Below are 20,428 nucleotides of genomic sequence, written 5' to 3' on the forward strand. Positions count from 1 at the left end.
GGCGCTCTTTCCCGCCCCGCGGAACCCACTCCGGCGCACAAAGGTTCCGCCGCTGCTGCCGTGGGGAGCCCGGGCTCCCCGCCGGCACCGGGGCCACAGCACCCGCCGTGCCGGGGAGCTCGCTGCGGCTGCCGACTGAGCACTAGGGAAGGCGGCCGAGCCCCAGGGCCCCAAGGCATGCTGCTCCAATCAACACCAATACCGGAGTGTGGCAGCAAATCTCGGGGTTCCCGCGGGTGCGTGAGGCGTCCCTCCCAGTGGGGCGGCCGCGACTTCTTGGCTGATCCCTGGCAGACAGCGATGGAAACGAGAAGGGCAACCAAAAACAGCCTCACAAAGGAGAAGTGGCCTTTCCCCATCATGATTGGACCTTTGCAGGCCCGTACTTTCAGGATAGCTGCTACAGAGCGGGGGAAAAAACCCCACTTTGTCCGTTGTGAGATCTGCAGCCAGGCGCCAGGATTGTATAAAGCTGCGTCAGTCCAACCCATTACAGAAACCCCTTTGGCATCTGCCCACCAGTTTATATAACTATCAAGGCAAAACCTACATGATTTAGAGCCCCCCAAACCACCTGGGTCTGTCGACAGACCCCCGTGAACCCCGACATCCAGATGAGAGAACAGATGTGCTCCGCTATTCCCAGCCACGAGCTGCTGCAACGTCCTTAGGTCCCTCATTTCCCCTCTCCGTGTCTGTAAAAGCAACCCCTGCGCAGTTTGAGGTGCATGCTGCTCTGCTGGCGGGTGCTTTCTGCGGGAGAGAAGCAGGACTGGCCTGACCACGGCAGGATCTGACAGCTCCTCAGTAGCTGCTGGATATCCTTAGGTGCTGATGATATATCGCGATATTGGTATAAACTACCGTGACAGCCCCTGGGCATGAGCAATCAGCCAACCACCACAGTGCAAGCAGCCGCTCCACGCATCCCACATGCAGCGTATTTGAGACAGGAGGACGCCAGGGACACCTGTTTTGTTTGCGACACTGCAGCAACCTGAACGGCTGCGTGAATCCTCACCAGCAAAGCGCGTGAAAGCCTGCTTGTCCTCCCGGGCAGACGTGACAGCAGAGGGAGGAGAACTGTCAGCACTCTGGCAATTTAATCTATGTCCCCGTTGCAAAGTAGAACATTGTCAGCCCAAGTGTAAGCAAAACAAAAAATCACAGAATGGTTTGGGTTGGAAGGGACCTTTGAAGGTCACCTAGCCCAACTCCCCTGCCATGGGCAGGGACTTCTTTCACTAGATCAGATTGCTCCAAGCCCTGTCCAACCTGACCTTGAACTTGCCAATGATGGGACATCCACAACTTCTCTGGGCAACATGTTTCAGTGTCTCGGCACCCTCATCATAAAACATTTCTTCCTTATGTGCAATCTAAACCTACCCTCTTTCAGTTTAAAACCGTTGCCTCTTGTCCTGTCACTACAGGACCTCTGCAGATGCATTCTAGTTGCTGACCAGCAAAATCTGAACTGGAGTCTAAAGTCTGCAGGAAGATGAGGGAATTCTGGCACTTTGCTTAAAACAACTCTAAGACGGAGAGATGCATCTCCAAATACCCCTGCAAGACCGAGAAGGTGTCATTCCTTTAGTTCTGCAGACAGAGGCCTGGCCTGGTGAAGTGCTCTGATGGGGGCAAGATGGTCTTGCCAGTAATGGTCCAGCTCGCACAAACGAAAACATTTCTTTAAAGGAGTTGCGCATTTATTCCTGGACCAAATCACCGGGAAACATATGGGGACAGCACCTCTCCTGGGTCTGACTGACAGATTTTTCTTCAGGAATTCTGGTTTCGGAGATGTGTCTTTGTGGCACCAGAAAGGAGAAAGTGGGCACGCATTTTGTAAAGTCCGGGGGTTGGTTATCTTTCATGGGGAGGCTGTCGGGAAGGGGCATACAGTCACCTACGTGGACTCTGACCTTGTGGGGGCAAAAGATCTGAGAAGCCCCCACCATCTCCCCCCCACAGCAAAGACCAAACCAGCCAGACCAAACCACCACATTTGGGTGGAAACCCAAATGTGCAGATGTTTTCCTGTCCCAGGTGCTGCCTGAGAGTGAACGAGGAAGCAGGAGTAGTCTGAAGGAACTGGGCAGAGTGCCTGCGCTTGCGGGGAAGCGCCCCAGGTCCACCCTGGAGCCCTCAGATATAAAGTAAACCCAGTGACAAGGAGTTTCCCCACTTCTAATTTTGGCAGCTAGCACTGCCAGGCACAGAATACCAAATGGATGAGTTTTGCCTGCTTTCTGCTTATTACACAGCTGAGTTAACCTCACATTTCTGTCTACCTCAACCCTGATGCCTGGGGCAGTTTCGAGGTTGCACCGATGCCTTTGCAAAGCTAGCACTGGAATGGGCATGAAGCCGTTTTATTTGTTACGTGGAGCGATGGAAGGGAGAACTGCCTGACGCATCACAGCTTGGCCCACGCGCTCCTTGTGGTCCCTGTGGCTTGGGGCTGGGCTGAAGTCAGAGCCTGGCCCCAGCCCCGCCTTTCTCCTCTTTTTAAAGGTTATAAAAAGCAGCCGCTGTCAGTTTTCTGCTCCGCTGCTTCCTCTTTTGACTCTTTGCGAAAGGAGAAAGCGCTTCATGTCTTGGCGTGAACTCCTTCCCCCCTGGCTGGTGATCACAGCGGGACTGACGGGCATCGTGCTCCTTTGCGTCTCCACTAAGGATGTGCCCATCACCCCTCTCAGGACCAAGGTAAGGGCGAGGGGCGGCCAAGCCAGGCGTCAAGCGGGGCAATAAGCAGAGGACCTTCTCCTCATCTGTGGGGCTGCTTCTTAAGGAGAACCTGCCTGTTTCCTTGTGCAAGCCCCAACCCGATGGGGGGTTGGGGCATTTAAACTAAAACCGGGTGTGTTTTGTTGCTTTTTATATTCATTGCCCTACTGACTTAGTTACCAGCCCAAAACAACAGACTGAGGAGGGGACTAGAACAAGACTGCCGGGATGGGTTTGCATCCTTCAACACGCTGTAGCTTTTCAAACCGAAAACAAGCCAACCCCTTTGGCTGGTCAGGAAAATACGGGCTGGATATCACCCAGCAGAGATGCTCACCACAGGCTGAGGAGAGGTAGCCCGTGTCAGGAGCTACCCCAGAGCGGCAAGGGACCAGTGGTGTCAGTGGAGGGAAAGACCTTGGTCCCTCTTGAGAGTCAGTAAGAATTTGGCCCTGAAGTGCTGCTTCTGTCTTTAAAAAAAAAAAAATTATCTTCCATGCCTTTTCCTCTCTGTCCTCTCTTGATTTTAACCAAAGAGCCAACCTGCTCTGCGCAGCGGGGTCAGATCTGCCCGGTGACGGGGGGGTTAATGCCCATCTGCTCTGCCTCTTGATGCACCAATGCTGAGGTGAGATCGGTGGCACGCTATGGTTTACTCAAACAGAATTAGGTTAACCTGTGTGTTCAGAGATACTACCCCTCCTCCACGCTCCTCTCAGAAACAAAATTGGATTTAAAAAAAAACCTTTATTGCTCCATGCTCTGCCTTTCCCTGGTGTTGAGCTGGGGCAGAAACACGGTGAACCCTTCTCCTCCCTTGCGCTCCCAACAGCAGCCTCTCATTTTGTGAAGGAGGAAAAAAAAATCCAAGTTTCTCCACCAATACCATTCGTTTCTTCCTCTTCTGCAGCAGCCGACATGTCCCTGCGAGAAATACGAGCTGTCACTGGTGGGAGGATGCCAGCAGGCTCTGACAGGGAGCTCTACCCTTCTTCCGCATTTCTGCTCCAGCTCCAGTCCCACCAGCTCCTGGCCCGGGCGCTGTCTCTGGTGCAGCTGGGAGCTCCCAGGAAGGCAGCAGGCAGCCAGCTTCACTCGGAGGCTGCAGCCAGGCTCTGTCTTGTGCTAAAACCCTTCTGACAATGTTAACATCAACCTCTCAGGAGGTTTCTCCTCCCACTCAGTCACAGCTACGGCTATTTCTGTGCAAGATACAGCTTAGACCATGCACTACCACGTACCTCCCAGACCTCATGAGTTTCTTTCCTGGCTGTGTAGGAGATGTCCCAGTTTGGGCTCATGTAATAGGGGGAAAAGGAGGAGACCTAGGCTAGCACCGAGGCTATTTTGAGTGTGGGGACATCCAAAACAGCCACAGAGCTGTGCTGCAGGGTACCCCAGTGGCCTCTCATTTCCTAAACTCACATATGAGGTGCAGCTCAGCAAGGCTTGGTCAGCAGCAAACAGACCAGACCCTGGGCTGCAGAGAGACTAAGAAAGCCCTCAGCCTCACTGCTAGGCAATAGGAGAACTGTCAGTGGACAAGGTGTTGAGAAATCTCATGTTCGCTGCTGCTGTTTCTTGCCAAGACATTATCTCAGTGTCCTCAGGGCTGCTGCGTTGGACAGTGTCTGTGCTGGTTGGTCCCAGCGCGCCGCAGCTCCCACAAGTCTGGCACGCATTGGGGCAAACTCAGCCCGTGTCGCACCATCTCTGCGGTGGGGCATCAAACCGATGTGGGAGTCTCGGGTTCCTCAGAAGCAGGAACAAGCCGCAGCCCTCCGATTCCTGCATGAAACCCTTATCTCTTTAGCAAAACAATCCAGCAGCAGTTTGGGTCCCAGAATCAGTCGAGAGCCTGTATAGAGCCACCTCCCATGCTTTGGGACCTGTTTTTCTTGAGCTCCAGGTGGCTCAGCTCTCAGTGGAAGCCCTCTACCTGATTTCAGGAACAGCTACAGAGCATGCCACTGTAGGTCTGACACACTTCTGGGTGTTTCTCCACTCCTGCTGCTCCTCATGTATATTCAGAAATGCAGATGGTTCCCTGCAAATCCACATCATCTTCTGGCTTCACCCTTTCTTTGAATGTGAAAAGCTGACTCAAATACTGCAGTGCAGGCCCATGGGTTACCCAGAATACCTACGTAATGCTGACAAATAACAAAACAGCATGCATTCAGTGGTGTTTATCTAGAACGTTTTGGGGGTTTTCCAGTATGGCATTGTTCTGGATGCTGGCCCATCCCGCACCATCCTGTTCATCTACCAGTGGACCACCACCAAGGCAAACAAGACCGGGGTGATCAGGGAATGCAGTTCCTGTCCTGTACAAGGTAAGGTGCCCGATTCATGCTCGGTGGTCTGTGGGACTGGCATGGGATGGATGGAAACCTAGAGATCCATGCATGGACCGTTGCTGCAATTTCCTTGGCTCCTGTATCATCTAGCTGTACACTGAAATAGCGGTGACAGTGAAGCACAGGCTGCTTATTTTCAGCATGGGTCTTCCTGACATGGGCAGATTTAGCCATACATAGCTGGACGTCAGAGCATTCAGCAGTAGCAGGTGACAGGTTTTTTTGGCCTGCTGCAGGCAGGGGAGCATGCAGAGGGGCTGGGGCTGGTCCTGATGTCCACGCGGATCAGTGGCAGAGCCAAGCTTGCTCAGCTTCTCACCCAGGCGAGACAGTGAACAGCAACAGAGACAAATCTGGCTGCAGGGTGACTCCTGGTATTTTCTGCCTCCTCCTGACTGTACTCTGGGCAGTAAGTGGTATAGCTCCAGGACAACAGAGGTGTGAAGGCTCCAACCCCCTACGCGAGGTTTGACAGCACAAGTATGAGTTCAATTTGGGTTTAGGTATCACGTTTTGGGGACTATTGGGGTCTCCCTCACTAGTTTGAATTGGTTTGGCCGTGCCAAAGCCAGCTGAAAGGGTTTCATGCATTAATGCTTGGGGTTTTCCTTCCCTATCTCTCAATCTTGCTTTGATGTTGAAGCCTGATTAGAGCAGGATGCTGGGAAACCCTGAACTCTCAGTAGCAGTGTGCTGTGGGAGGGCAGCTGCACAACAAGCAAGGAAGAGGGTTTGTGCCCTTGCAGGCTATAAGCAATACAAACCACATAGAAAAGATGCAATAAGGGCTCCCTGAAACCTTGTATGCATCCCTTGACTGCTGCCGTGTTCACTGCCTGGGTTAAAAACAGTGACTGTAGCTCAGTGCTTGAAGACTTACTTGAACCTGTTGCTGCAACAGTGTCAGCAGCAGCGAGAGGTCCAGGCAGGTGTCTCCCAGATGTGGGGAGTCATCCTTGGTCTGCTGCATGGCAGCATGGTCACAGCCTTTGAGTGGCCGTAAGCAAGCTGCAGCTCAGCCCTATACAGGGCCCAGGAGAGCAAAGGGAGTCACGCAGCCAGAAAGACAAGTGGGCCAGAGGGTGGGGAAGAGAGGCTCTTTCTGGGTAGTGGTTCAAAACCAGCATTTAAGACCCCATGGAATCTTGCTGGAAAGATGAGTCAAGGCTTGCACACAGCTCCTCTTCGCACAGCACCAGCTTCCTCTAGAGCAGATATGTCTTGCTTGCAGGCGCGGGGCTTGGAAGCCACCTCCGCCAACACAAGAGGAAGTGGCTGGAGGAGAGAGCTGATACATCAGCCTTCGCTGTATCTGCATGGCATTGTGTCCTTTTGCTTATCTTTTTAAGTGGCTAAAGCCACATTTCTTCTTCTGTGGGCTGAGACAGCCTCAGCTGTTGCAGCAGTCTTGTGGCTGGTACGTGGTCATTTTCGGGATGTCTCAGCAGCAGAGTTAGGGTTCTCTGTGCGATTTGGGATTTACATGCATGTGCTGTTTTGCTCCCCATACCATATTTTAGCAGGATGGCTACCTGGAGGAACTCCTTCATTCCACCTGTGACAGGTCCTGTCTTTAACCATGTCCCAGGACAGCAACCTCTTGAGTAACAGCTCTCACACTTCTCCTATATCCTTCCTTAGAAAATTTCATTCTTTCCCCTGGTCCTCAGGTCTGGGAGTCTCCAACTACTCAGATTCTCCTCAGAAAGTAGGGAAGAACTTGGAGCCATGTTTGAACTGGGCCCAGAAAGAGATCCCAGCAGAGCAGCACAGCCAAACCCCCCTCTACTTGGGAGCAACCGCCAGCATGAGGCAGCTGAAGTGAGTGAATGTTGCAAACCCACACCCAGAGATCAGCACACGTCATGCGGATCATTCTGTAAATGCATCTCACCTTGTCTGCTCTGCAGCGTGTTTCATCCCTAACCTGCTAGTCAGGTAAACCTTCGTCAGGTCCCCACGCTCTCGAGGGGAGTACGGCATGGCTGTGTCTCCATAATGTCCCCCCAAGCAGCCACGAGAATGACAGTCTTGCTACTGCGACCAGTCTGTATAAAGTCTCCTTCACAATTAGGGCTTCACAATTAGTGCTTAGAAGAACATCTGTCAGTCTGGAAGCTGAAGTGTTTTCAGTTTATGTGACAACCCACATGGGCTTGCAGGGGTGCTTCTTGTCAGCAGGTTGGAAGCGGTGATGGGAAGATCCACCTTATCATACACACTTTGTGGACCCTGTTCTCAGTCACCTCATTACTGGGACCTTTATGTCCTTTTAGACACTGGGAAAAAGTAAGGTCTGGAGGGGGCCAGGTCAGCAGGGCAAGGCCACAGGATCCCTCAGTGACAGAGGGTACTGAACTCCTAAATGCTTGAATGGTGGCACAACTGCTCAAATCATCCCTCTCCAATTCTTGCCTGCAGTGCAGTGCGAGGGGAGAGGGAAGTAGCAGCAGGACTGGGATTGTCATTGTGTCTCTGTGCTACGACCCAAAGTGGGGAGCACAGCAGAAGCCCTGCAGCTGTGCCCCCACTGCAGGCTGCTCCTGGCAGGGTCCTGTAACAACAAATGTGCCTTCTTTTTCTTTTCTGTTTAGCCTTACCCATCCCACCCTCTCTGACGGTCTCCTTGCAGCCCTGACTGTGGCCCTGAAGTCAACCCCCTTTGACTTTCAGGGGGCACAAATCCTGTCTAGTCCAGATGAGGAAGCATTCAACTGGGTTGCTGTTAATTATGTCCTGGAGAACTTTTTCAAGGTAAAGGACAATCCTGCCTGGGGAGTACAGAACTGAGTTGAGCAACTCCCATTAGCAAGCAGCCACAAGACATGTGGAGGGATCGTTAAAGCCCTGTACTTTAAACAATGCTTAAGCACAACTTCCACTGTCTTTTAGAGAAGGCTGGGGGACATAATGTGAGATGGTTAAAACTAGGCTGAAGGACCAAACCTCTAATATAGCCTTTCATGGACGTGTTCATGCAGTTGGCCTAACAGATGTGAGGCTTTCTGGACAGCACATCCAGGATGCTCACACAGATAACCTTACATAGCCTGGCCCTGGGGCGTCAACAAGAACTCCACTGCCCTGAGTCCCTGCAGCTCTAGCTCAGTACCGCTGTCAAACAGGCGTTGCTGCTATGTCTGTGGGGTGCTGTGGGATTGCCACCGGAGTCCAGCTGTCCCATAGGCCATCCTGTGGACGGTGGACAGAGAAGCAGAGTCTTTTGCTGCCAAAGCAAAAGCCCATCAAATTTCCTCTCCTTGAGACGCTAGCGAGAGTATAGCTGGGTGTCCCCAGCACAGGCGCCTGGTCTGTATTCAGAACGCACTCGCTAAACAAAAAGAATAGATTTAAGCTTCCTTGCTCTACCCATGGCTTCTCAAGCCAAAGGGTCTCAAGAAGAACTCAAAGGGCAAGAGAAAGGTGGGTTAGACCGAGTTATTCCACAGAAGGGAAGTGAAAGGCAGTTCTGATAACCAGCACCAAGCATGCACAGGTTAGGGAATTGCTAGCCCTGCTGGCAGCAACACAGCCTCCCTCGGCCAGGGACAGAGTGCTTACACCCATGTAAACTTTCCTGCCTGTACTGTTAACTTCAGCATTGCCAAAATCAGTCCTGCAAGACTGCAGGAGATGAAACCACAGGGTTCTTCTGACAGGAGGATCACTTTAGCATCAAGGCAGCACTTGAAGCCCATCTGCCCACCAGGAAACCTCCCTCCCATTCCCCACCTCCACCCCCCTCTCCTCCCCTGCTCCTACCTGCCAAGACCAGTGCCATGAGGTGAGCCTTGTTTGCTCTTGCTGGCTGTGGGGAGCTCTCTGCGCAGACGGCAGTGCTTGTACAATGGCTCCTCTATTCCCTCCAAAGCCACCAGTTTAGCATCCTTATGTCCTGTGGGCAAAAAAAAAAGTTGGGATGTACTGCACCAGAAAGCTGCTTTCTCTGTCTGTGCAATAATGCTTGCATCGGACCGTGACCTAGATGTAGAAGTCTTAAGAACTGACCTCTCTGGTTCTTTTTGGGTCAGTACGACTGGCGAGGACAGTTGGTCCCCTCCGGGAAGGGGATGGTAGGAGTCCTGTCCATGAGAGGAACCTCAGCACATCTCACTTCCAAGGTGGAAGAAGGGAACCAGGCACCAAAAGAGGGAGTGAGGCTGCAGCTATATGGACAGACGCACAACGTGTACACTCATCACTGCCCCTGCCATGGCACGGACCAGCTCCGCAGCAGGCTGCTCTCTATGCTCATTCAAGTGAGTATCTGCCAGAAGGGCATTTGCAAGGCTCCTGGATACAATATCAATCCTCTGCACTGAGTAACAGTTGCATAAGGCATAGCTGCTAATGGGCAAAATGTCAATCACTGTCTTTAATAGAAGGGATTTGCATATATCTAAAAAAGCCCAGTGCATTTGTCGAACATACTCTCTATGCCCAAATCGACGCCCTCCAAGCAGACACATTGGCACCCATTCCAGAGTTTCCTACTTGCAGGCTCTATTTGGTTCCTTACTTAATACGCACGAGCACAAAGTTGCTCTCCAGAGGTGCTAAGATCACCTTCAGGGTAGAGCGAGGCAAAGACTTCCCTTGGCTCCTCTGAACTGCTCCTCCATCTTAGGAGGGCAGCCTAAACAACAGCACCCAGGAACCAACTGGGACCTTTCATTTGGGATATTTCTGTCCTTTGCTGACTTTAACCCTGAAGCAGTCTTTAAAAGAGCAATATTTCATTTTGAAAATATACAGGCGTTTTGGTTCTTCCAAACTTTATTTCACTTGAGGGGGGAGGTGGCAGGATCTGATGCAAAGTCAGGAATCAGTCTCCACCAAAACTGAATTTCTCAGAAATAAATTACTCACTGCCCATTTACTTGCCTCCCTATAAACCACACCTCCCCTTATTTGAGACCTGAATGTCCCACATGGAGACCCACTTCACCCCAGTCATATTGGGGAATTCCTAGAGATGGGAAACACTGATTCTTGAGAGCCATTTGGAAAGCAGACCAGAACAGCCTCCTCCTTGCAACTAGAAAGAGTACAAGATTCATTGAAATTGTATTTCTGGCCTAAGGGAGAGAAGTAGGACCTCCCACAGAAGGTCCAAGCATTGCAGCTTGGCCTGAACCCTGCAGGAGCTGGGAGCCTGCTGCATCAGTCTTGCAGTTGACTAGTTGAGATAAGGTTTGGCAAACCTTTTGCAGCCTGATTGCTCATTTACAACATCGTAGTACAAGAGGAAAACTGTTCTTCATTGTGTTGCAATTTGTCTTCCTTTATGAAGCCCTGGGATGCCAACCTCCTCTCTTGCTGCCTGTGCCCCTGTTTTATTCTGCCTCTCTAGGATCAGAGAAGTGCTAAAACTGTGTCTAATCCCTGCTGGCCCCTCACCTACTCCAGGGAAGTGCAGTGGCAATCGGTGCATGCTGGGCCTTGTGCTGCCCGTGATGACACATCGGACATCCCCGGCCCTGAGGAAGTCTTCAACATCACTGGCTCCAGCAATCCCACCGCCTGCATGAGACTTGTGCAAAGCCTGCTCAACTCTTCCTCTTCCTGCAGCTTCTTCAAGCATTCCCTCAGCAGTATTTTCAAGCCTCTCCGGACCAGGTTTCTGGTGGGTTCTCATTCACACTGGGGTAGGCAACTGGTATGGAGAACCCATGAAATGGGACCAGTTTGGTCATTAATAAATACAGTGGGAACAGCCATGCTGTGCCCAGAGGGCCAGTGCTCTGGCTAATGGTGCATACACAGCACTAATGCTGTACACATGGACTCCTGCCCTCTCCCCCTCATTTGCACACAGCTGTTCAAGTATGGACCACAGGCTTCCCACCACCAACTGTGGTAGGGCTTTCTTCATCCATGTCTCAGCAATGTCTGCTTCTGAGACAAACTTTGGGGCTCCACAGAGCCGTATAGGACCTCACCTGAGCCAGCAAGGATAGGGCAGTCAGGAGCTCTGTGCTGAGCAGGTCTTCCCACACCAAGCATGTGGTGAAGCTGAAGATCCTCTGCCACTGTGAGCAAACATCTGGACATGCTCCACCACAAGCATGCTTATATCTGAGACCCTGGATCTGGTGTCCAGAGACACTGGGATGTTAAGCCAGGACCATCTCAAGATCCTAGAAGAAACTGAGTGCATTTCAGTGAGGAAATGCAGAGGGCGGAGTTTCAGAAGTCTCCCCAGCTCCCTGCTCCTGAGAGCCTCCCGTGGACACTGTGCCAAGGAGCAGAAGGACTAGCCTACTTATCCAGGCAGGGCCAGGAAAGCTGCTGCATGCAAGCTAGAAGCAGTCCTGTTTCCATCTCCAGACAGTGACAGATCCGCTTGTTTTCCTTGCGCCCATCAGACGCATTGCAACCAACACAGGCACACAGAAAGGGCACCCTGGCAATGCGCCCCAAAGCTACTGCCGCTTACTTTCCTACAGGCCCTGTATGCAATGCAAGGATGCAGAGCGCAGTCCAACCTGATGATTATTTCTGCTGCTGTTGTAGGTGATTTCTGAGGCTGTGGACTTCATGAGAGAAACTGTACCCTCTCCTGACTTGGGTCAGGCAGTCAAGAGGCTTTGTGGGATGTCCGTCAAAGAGGTAACTGTGGAATAACTTAGCGTGCAGGGAGAGTGGGAAGCAAGGAACAGTCTGTTGTAAAAGCCCATGTGGCTCAGACTGACAGAGCCATAAGTTACTGTCTCCCTCAGGGAAAAACTTGGATTTGCCTGGGGTGGTGGGTTTCGGGGTTTTTTTTGGTTGGGTTTCTTTTTTTTTTTTTTTTTTTTTTTACTTTGAGGAAACAAGCTCCACTTATTTTCCTTCCTCTCAAATCCCAGCTGCTGCTGGTAACACCTGGATTTAATTAAATGAAAGGCCACAAGTACCTTTTTGCTGCATATCAAGGAGTAAACAGGAAGGCTGTCTACTCACTCCTGTACATTACCTTGGCCTTTCTGTTATCCTCCTCTCCTTAAGTGCAAGGAGATTGAGACTCCAGGGGCTTTCCCACTTCACCTGGGCCTATGGAGACCCAAGCCAGGGGGAATTTGTAAGTTCCTTCCCTCAGTTGGTGGTTTATGAGATCACCCTCATTTGCACCTACACTGACCGAGCATCCACAGTAACGTTCAAACCGGACAATTTCTACAGGGTTTGCTTATGGGGTAGCAAAGTTCATAAGCAGTCCCCTAAAGCTTTCTCTTCTGGATAGAAGAGAAAGATCTTGTTAGTGCTCCTATTGAGAGAAAGGCTGCAGCATTAGCTCAACCTAATTAGAGAGCAGAGAATCATACCAAGCAGTTCACCTGCAAGGCAACTGTAGGAGACCTGGCTGCCAGCCCTGCTGCTCTTGGAACTGCCTGGTCTTTAATAAGATGAGAACAAAGGCACTAAGAGATGACACTCGTTCCCAGACCGCAGCCCAGTGGATGCAGGAAACATGGTTTCAGTCTGCACAGGACATAAACCCCTCATCCAGTCTCACAGTCTGTCCCAGAGCAGGAAAGGAGAGGTTATAGCAGGCCTGAAATTCAGCTACTGAATATTTACTTCTTTTATTTTTTCCCCCATCTTTGGAAATAACATCAGCTGGTCAAGGAGTCCCAAACAAGCCTGGATACACTTGCTGATTACTGCACTGTGTCTGCCTTCATCTTTCATCTCAGTACAAAGGGATACACGTTTGACTTTGACGGGTCTGTTTGGACTGCATTCCAGAAGAAGGCGAGTTACCTACAGTGTGGTATTTCCAATTACAAGGGAGGGTTGGTTTCAGTAAAGCCGCCTGTCCCCACTCCTACAAGCCCTAACCAGCTAGGTTTCTCCAGCAAGATGCTTTTGCAAAATAAATTCACAATTGTGATAAGCAAGAAAACCAGTGTCAGAGAGCTAGAGATTACACTTGTCCCCACTGAAAAACACATAGGTCAAAACCTTATCTGGAGCAATACCATCTTTAAGAGTCTATGCCCAATAGGGAAGGAAGTATGGCTTGATCACCACTTAATGCTAAGGACAAACTGCTGATAATATTTCCTGAGCCAAAAGATGCTGCCCTACCTCTTCACAATCACCTATATACTAGTGAGGCTTTATAACTGGCTTATAAGGTCTGAAATTGCTTCAGGATCTGGAGCCCCTAAGGAAAGGGGGATTTGATTCAGGTCCTCCCCTTCACAAAAGAAAAGACAGCCTATTCCCAGACCTCTTCTCAACTCACCAGCAAAGGCATGGTCCCACTGAGCAGGGCCACATCAGTGATAGTGGTTCAGTCAGCCATGTGGTGATCATCAGACTAAGGCAAGGTAATAAGGTAGGTCCAGGGTCTGTCCAGGGTCCATCCGGGGAGCCCAGTCTGGAAAGCCAGAGAGAAGCAACCTACAACATAGGTCTGAGGTTCAGCCAGGCAGCAGGACGAGAGACAGAACTACCCACAATGTAGACCTGAGGTCCACCTGGGAAAACCAGTCAGTAAGCAGAAGCAACAGCGCACACCTATAGCATAGCTCAGGAAACAGGTAGCTGCCCAGGCCAGAGCTTAAATGGAGCTCCCAGGCCCATGGGCAGAGGGAGTGGGTGGAAACCCCAGGTGAGGCTAATCAGGGCAATTAAGGTCTATTAGTGCACTCAGGGCACTGAGAGTGGGAGAGCTCCTCATTTCAAGCCTAATCCTTGGATCAGTCTCAAATAAAGTATATGAGGCCTTGGGCCTGTGCACAGAAACACAGCTGGGGTCCAGACTGTCTGCTTCTCTTCTGACCTCTCCTCCTTTTTATTTCAATAGATGGGTGATACATCTGGCTGGACTCTTGGGTACCTGCTGAGCCTGACCAACACCATCCCCCAGGACAGCCCAGGCTTCCTCAAGGGGATCGAACCAGGGGTCTGGTCTTTGCTCCTTATCCTCTTTGTCGTGCTGCTCACTGGCTCTTTCATGCGCATCTCATACCGAGTGATGGTCAAGGAAAACAGCTTCAGTAACAGGAACAGCAGTGTTTTTGATGACAACTGACAGTTATCCTGGAACTTAATACTCTTGCCGGAGGGCAGTTAACAGGGTACATACAGAAATCACACACGTGTAAGTCACTAGTGAATGCAAGTGATTTTCCTGCAGGACTCGCAGAGCCTCAGTGCCTTATTTCAACTTGCTAGCACTTGCACTACTGTACTTTGAGACAATGGATCCTGCTCTGCAGGAAACCAGTGATTCCCGGTGGATGGCAAGCTATTCATTCTCCAAATGAGAGAGCAGCCTGCACAGGTCTTGCTTGGGCTGCAGCTGAGATTACTCACGTCAACCTAATGAAACAATGCCTCTGAGCAGGCAGGCCCTGAGCTATTGTAAAGTTAATATTGAATATTCCTGTCTAATCAGGAGAGGTGGTGTCTGAAAAAAGTGCTCTGTCCTCTTCTGTGCCCACAAGAGAGACGATACCTGCAGTACCGCCACTAGTGGAGACTGGAACAGCATTAAAATATAGTCGGAATATAACAGCCAAGTTGCTTCCATGTTCTAGGGAAAAAGCAGGTATTTTCTGCCTGCTACTATTGATCTGTCTGTTCTTCCATCTCAGTGATGCAACCCTTCCAGTGAATGCTCCTGCTGACCAAAAATCCTTCAAAACCAATGCTTTTTAGTCTTGGTCTCCACAAAATGTGCAGAGTGTCAAAGGAGAAGCAAAGGGCACAGACACGCAGCTGGAGTTCCTGTCCCTCAGCTGAGTCATGGCAACTCAGGGTTAAAATTGTCAATTTAACCTCTTTAACCAGGACTTAAATTAACACATTTAATTTCACATCTGCTAAAACAGGATGCATGTTGGGCTGAGGTTCACCGGTTCATTCATTTGCACTCAAGTGCTTGTCTTGCTGACTCTGAAAGTGAAGTATCTCATCTAATATTGTCCTTTAGACAAGAGCAGACCCAGGAACAGAAGCTCTCCTAATTGTCAGTCCAATGACTTTCATATTAGACTGTGACCACAGTTACTTTATAATCCAATACTCAGGATTCCTCTGGGATTTGGCAGTCATTCCAGTTCCTCTGGTCTGCTCTGCTCGTCTAAAAGATGAGGTGCTGTAAAAATTCTCTGTGTTATTGTGAAGAAAAGGGATCGATTCAGACCAACGCTTTCCTTTTACTGAAGCATTTACAGTTCACTTCTCGGATTGCTTCGGAGACTTAAACACACAGGCTGTTAAAAGCCTAAGGGACGAGTGTCTCCAACTCATTTCAGACCACTTTAAACAGAAATTTAAATGCTCACAGATGCAGTGATGTGCCTCACAGGATTTTTAGCGCTACCATGGCACCCAAATCCTCTCAAATCTGATTATTAATCCCTTGTGCTCCCAACTCATATATAGGACACCCCCCTTCCCCCATAATATTGGGGTATTCATAAATTTGCAGGCCAATTAATGAAGGTTTGGAACCTGTCAGTCAAGTTTGGAGGGGTGTGGAAACAGATTTAAACGAGCTTCATATTCATTTCTTTGAGTCGCACATTAGATATTTTTAATTATATCATGTTATTAAAGATGTTTTAATAGACTGTCTGTGTTATTCTTGGCAAAAGATCAAAGCGGGGGTTTTATTGTGAATACAGAGTGTTTCAGTGAGGAGGATGGGGGATGCTGATTTTACCTCTGTTTACTCAAGAGCTGTTATGCTGTGTACTTTCGGGGTACACAATGAGAACCCCTGAAGGCACTTTCTTCCCAGTGGCAGGCAGGCAGAAAATGACTTCAGATAACCTGGCTGCTGGTATTTAGTTGATGAGAGACGTGTCTACATCTTTGATGTGTTCTTTGCTCAAACCATCTGAAGAAGGTAGGAGGGTTTCAGGCAAGCCTGTATAGAAAAAAAAAAGAAGAGGTTACCAGGGAGTCAGTGATATTGGGGAAATTCCTGAGACTTCATTCCTCCCGCATATGGAAATGCAATCACTAAACAGACCTCTGTGACCTGTCAGCCCATAGGAGAACTGTAGGATTCCTGGCTGAGATTTGCAACCTGCCCAAGAATCCTACCACTGTCAGAAATGGAAATAAGCCAGTGAGATACCAGGAACCCCAAGACTCCAGGTGTTCTGGCCCGCTCAGTCATTACACCTTCTTGATTTTGAATACTAGATCACAGGGTCCAAGAGAAAAGGACATTGGCTGGAACTTCGCCAAGCTCTTGTTTAGAAGCTTTGGGACTTCCATGCAGATAATAAGTGAGCAATTAGGCAAGAAGCTCAGCATGGCCTCCTGACACTTTACTTTTGCCTCACACATGCCACTGAGCTGTATTGAGTGATGGCACATACAGATGGCCTAACTTGCCCCATTAAATCCGTGACGCTCAAGCCACCATTTGACATCGAGCCACCGCTCTGCAATGCAACAACCCACAACCACTTGATTTAGAGCAGATCCTAAATTCTTGAGCTAAAAGCTGCTGTTCTCGTCAAAGGCACAGTGAGACATTTCGATGGCTGAAGTTCTTCCCCCGCTGGTCCACACACTGCAAGCAGCAGCTCCGCTCCCTCCTTTCCCGTCACTCCTTTCAAATACTGCCACTGCTGTCTTCTCCTGCCGGCAGGTCGTGGGGGCAGGCAGGAGCAGGCGTATTTGTTATCATACAATGACTGTGCTGCCCATCCTGAGCTGCAGCCTCCAGCAGCTAGGGTTACCAGGTGAACTGGGCTTGGAATGGGCGGTTTCACGGTGCGTATCATTTTCGTTCTATCTGGCAGAAAAAAAAACTACTTATAGATGTATTTACTAGATGATGAGCTAGATTGGTATTTTAAAAGCCCTGAAGTGTGTTTTTAGTCATAAAAAAGACAAGTAATAACAAAATTGGGAACCTATGAGAAGAATAGAAACTAATAAAAGTCACACATTCTTTTCTCCCAGCTCTCTATAGAAGCAGCTCCTTCACGTCAGCACTACGTAAGTTTGCAGAACTAATCCCCAGATTACCTGGACAGCAGAAATATACTTAAAAGGAGATTCTAGACTAACTCACTCACTTTGAAACTAAGATGCTTGCAGCCCTTTGGTTACAATGCAATTGTGGAAATGATTAATAATGAAGATTTTCTAACTGTCCATAAATTCTTTATGTTTATGCATAGTTCCCGTGCTTCTCACTCAGGCTGAACCATGGGAGAGCTCTTCTCGCAGATAAATGTCTGCTCACATGTAACTGCAGTTCTGCTGCTGTCAGCAAGTATCAATAAGAAGGAAATTTTTTTAGATACAAAAATTGACACCAGAAAGCACTTTCTCTATTTTAGCTCCAGAAACACAATAGGTTAGCTGACTTGCTGCGGGCTAGAGTGGCCTAAATTTAATTTCCGCACATTTTTAGGAGTATATTAGCTCCTATCTTTCTTCCAGTTTACACCATTTCCAAAGCATCATGGATTCCTAACCAGTACATCCCATCTGGGTTGTACCAATGAATTCCCATGAATATTGAGAGAAATATCGGTTTATTGCCTGCAGTCCAGTTCTGCAGTACGAAGTTCACCACCACAGGACCAGAGTTGTTTCTTTCTTTCCGTTCTGACGCACCCAGGCTCCCTGCGGTTGTAGAAGAGAGACCTAAGCTGAGTCCTAACCTCCCCCTCGGTACCCGGCTGTACTCGAGGTAGGGCTGTAGACAGGTGCTGCTTTTAGAGATGCAGGTATTTCATGGATGCTTATGGATGAATTAGTTCACCGGGATTTCACAGAGCTGGACTCTCTATCAGGTGCTGTCACAGACTTCTAGCTTATCTTGGCAAGTCATGAGAAGGTCATGCATGCTTCAAGGACTTTGCAAAACTTGTCATAATGGCTGAGGTCCAGCTTCCCACTAGTAATGCAGTGATTGTGACTCCTCCTCTCCTTGAGATACTGTCCTGCCTGTGAAGATATCCAGTTCAGTGGTTAAGGGAAGGTCTCCAGAATAGCAAGGGTAGAAACAATGTACAGCACCAGGCGCTGCAGTACTTGCACTCATTTCAGTTGTTTGGGGCTCTTATAATAAACAATAGTGAAATAACTTGAAATCCACAACCACTGGTGGAACAAATCCAGCAGAACATGAGAGGAATGCCTTTTAGGATGGCTGGATTTAGACGATCAGTACATTTTTATTTTGTTCTTATACCATGCCAATGAGCATGTATCTGAATATCTTCCAGAGAAGTAGGAAGCCATATGATGTTTATATCCTACCTCATGGACTGTCACTCCTACCTCAAGATCTAATTCAGACACACTGAAGTAGATGGAAATGCTATCAGAAGAACAAGCCTGAATGAATACTGGGATCAGTAAAACCCCAATTTTTGCCACAGCTCTCTTAATATAAAAGTCCTTTCATAATGCCATCAAACCCAGGCAAGTCAAAGTGTTTTGATGTTTTGCAAATGCAAACATTGCTGTGTACTCGTACACAGTGGAGACCAGGCAGAAGAGGTGTCTTTGACCTGGTTTCCAATGTGCCCTCGATATGAGATATTCAGAGCCTTCTTGCAGTAGGGTGCTTTTAGATCCCCTGTTTGAGTCAGGTAAACACAGAAAGTAAGCTGTTGCTCCCCTGACTGTGTAATGACAGGGATTAGTCACAAGAGGGAGGCTGGCAGAACAGCGCCTTAAGCCTCAGGAAATCTCCAACACAGCTAGTAGCTGCTCCCACCACAAATCACATAAATTAGCAAGCAGGCTCGTCTGGAAACTCGTCAAGGAGACTCCTGATGTGGGCACAGATGAAAGACACACTGCAGTATGGAAGCTCTCTACGTGTGGGATGTGAAAGCAGCTCTAATCAGTGATTTAAGAAGCTGTGGCATTAGTGGAAGAAGGCCTCTATGCAGGGAGATGGGCACTAGCGTGGAGTATGGATGAAGGCTTTTTTGGAAACAAGAGGGAGAAAGAATAATCCCTAATAGGAAGAGGACTGCACTGGGAATGAAGAAGAGGAGGTCTGAGAGAGACAGAGGAATGATAAAATCAACTTTTGTGTGAAGGAGAGCTTATTTTTGTTCACAGCAGGGGGTGTCACCATATGCGCTCCTCATGATCGAATTAGTCACCACTTCTTGTGGAAATTCTCCGGAGAAACAGATCTCCCAAGTGAAAGAAGGCGATACCTACAGGGCTTATCGCTGGACAATGCACAGCAGTGGAGCTGTGGAACCGAATGAGGGAAACTTTATGGGAACAGTGTTCAAAGTTCACTGGTTTTAGACATGAAGGAGATGTAAGCTGCCAATTAATGCTGAACCTTACATCAAGTAAAAGCTGGTTTAGCATTACCTTCTTTTCATGGTAATCACTGACAAGGTTTAAGACTCTCTTGAGTGCAAGCTTTGAAGTGACAGGCTCGCGGCCTTCTTCTGAACTGAGGAGCTCAGTGTAAATCATCAAACCAAATGGAAGGAGCTCTTCCACACAGCTTGTGGTTAAACCGTGGGACTCATCATGACAGGAGGTTGTTTATGCAAAAAGTTTACATTGCTGAAAAAGGTGATTAGATAAATTCATAATAATCCATTGGGGCTATTAAACAAAAAGTTATTTGCTTGTGGCTAAAGAATTGCCTGAACCACCTGCCACATCCGTATATGTCTACCCTGTTCTTCTTTGGCAACTGCTGCTGATTTTTAGAGAAAAGATACTGGTCTGGATGGATCCCATGTGGCTTGATCCCATCCAGCTGTTCCTATTTCTCTCAAGCAGGAATCCCACAACTGCACCTCTCACTCACCAGTCTCTGGAAGCAGCCTCTCACCTTCAATAACTTCAATCTCTCAGGAGCAATAATTTCTAGAAAACAAAACATTGTTTATCCTTAGAAGTAACACTCAGAAAGACTAGAACGACAAAAGGTCTGCACATACCAATGTCATACTTCAGTATTACCGTAAACCTGGAACGACCCCAACACCAAAAGCTTTTCAGTTCTGCAGGCAGGCTTCCACTCACATTCATTCTGCTGTGCCCCTCTCTTGAACTTAGGGCTTCAGATTTTTACCTATATAAACAGAATTAGTTCTGTGATTTCTGTTTGGGCTCCTGCCAGCCCCAACATCATCCCAGCCCCGGGTACTAGTCTCAGTTTAGACTAAGATGCTATTTCAGAGACACAGACTGCTATCTTGCTAGTTAAGTGTCAAGAGAAGAATTATAGCCGTTGTCTGTCTGCCTGCCAAGGGGAGGGATCGTCTCTATACACCCCATAGCACACAAAGAACCCTGGTTCAGTAAAAGAGGAATGCAATACTCAAAAGTTAAAGAAAGTCTCTCCCCACTCTGCTCAAACCAATTGTATTTACAGC

The 20,428-nt window shown here is 48.9% G+C and overlaps 1 protein-coding gene across 1 annotated transcript; it reads left to right on the forward strand.

Moving 5' to 3' along the window:
* The first annotated feature begins 2,561 nt into the window (after window positions 1-2,561).
* LOC142091354 (ectonucleoside triphosphate diphosphohydrolase 2-like) lies at window positions 2,562-15,910 on the forward strand. Its single transcript, XM_075170473.1, has 9 exons — window positions 2,562-2,709; window positions 4,949-5,066; window positions 6,761-6,911; window positions 7,685-7,844; window positions 9,122-9,349; window positions 10,444-10,716; window positions 11,607-11,702; window positions 12,693-12,827; window positions 13,888-15,910. The coding sequence occupies exons 1-9, from the start codon at window positions 2,596-2,598 to the stop codon at window positions 14,113-14,115; spliced, it is 1,503 nt and encodes a 500-aa protein (XP_075026574.1). The 5' UTR covers window positions 2,562-2,595; the 3' UTR covers window positions 14,116-15,910.
* Window positions 15,911-20,428: the final 4,518 nt, after the last annotated feature.

The sequence above is a fragment of the Calonectris borealis genome, chromosome 21, assembly GCF_964195595.1.
Source record: "Calonectris borealis chromosome 21, bCalBor7.hap1.2, whole genome shotgun sequence".
Taxonomy (NCBI): domain Eukaryota; kingdom Metazoa; phylum Chordata; class Aves; order Procellariiformes; family Procellariidae; genus Calonectris; species Calonectris borealis.

Bases quoted from the DNA above. Each gene is read 5' to 3' on its own strand.
- LOC142091354 (XM_075170473.1), top strand. From the start codon at position 2,596: ATGTCTTGGCGTGAACTCCTTCCCCCCTGGCTGGTGATCACAGCGGGA. The intron at 6,912-7,684 runs GTGAGTGAATGT...TTTTCTGTTTAG, and splicing joins GCCAGCATGAGGCAGCTGAA to CCTTACCCATCCCACCCTCT. The intron at 11,703-12,692 runs GTAACTGTGGAA...AAATAACATCAG, and splicing joins GTGGGATGTCCGTCAAAGAG to CTGGTCAAGGAGTCCCAAAC.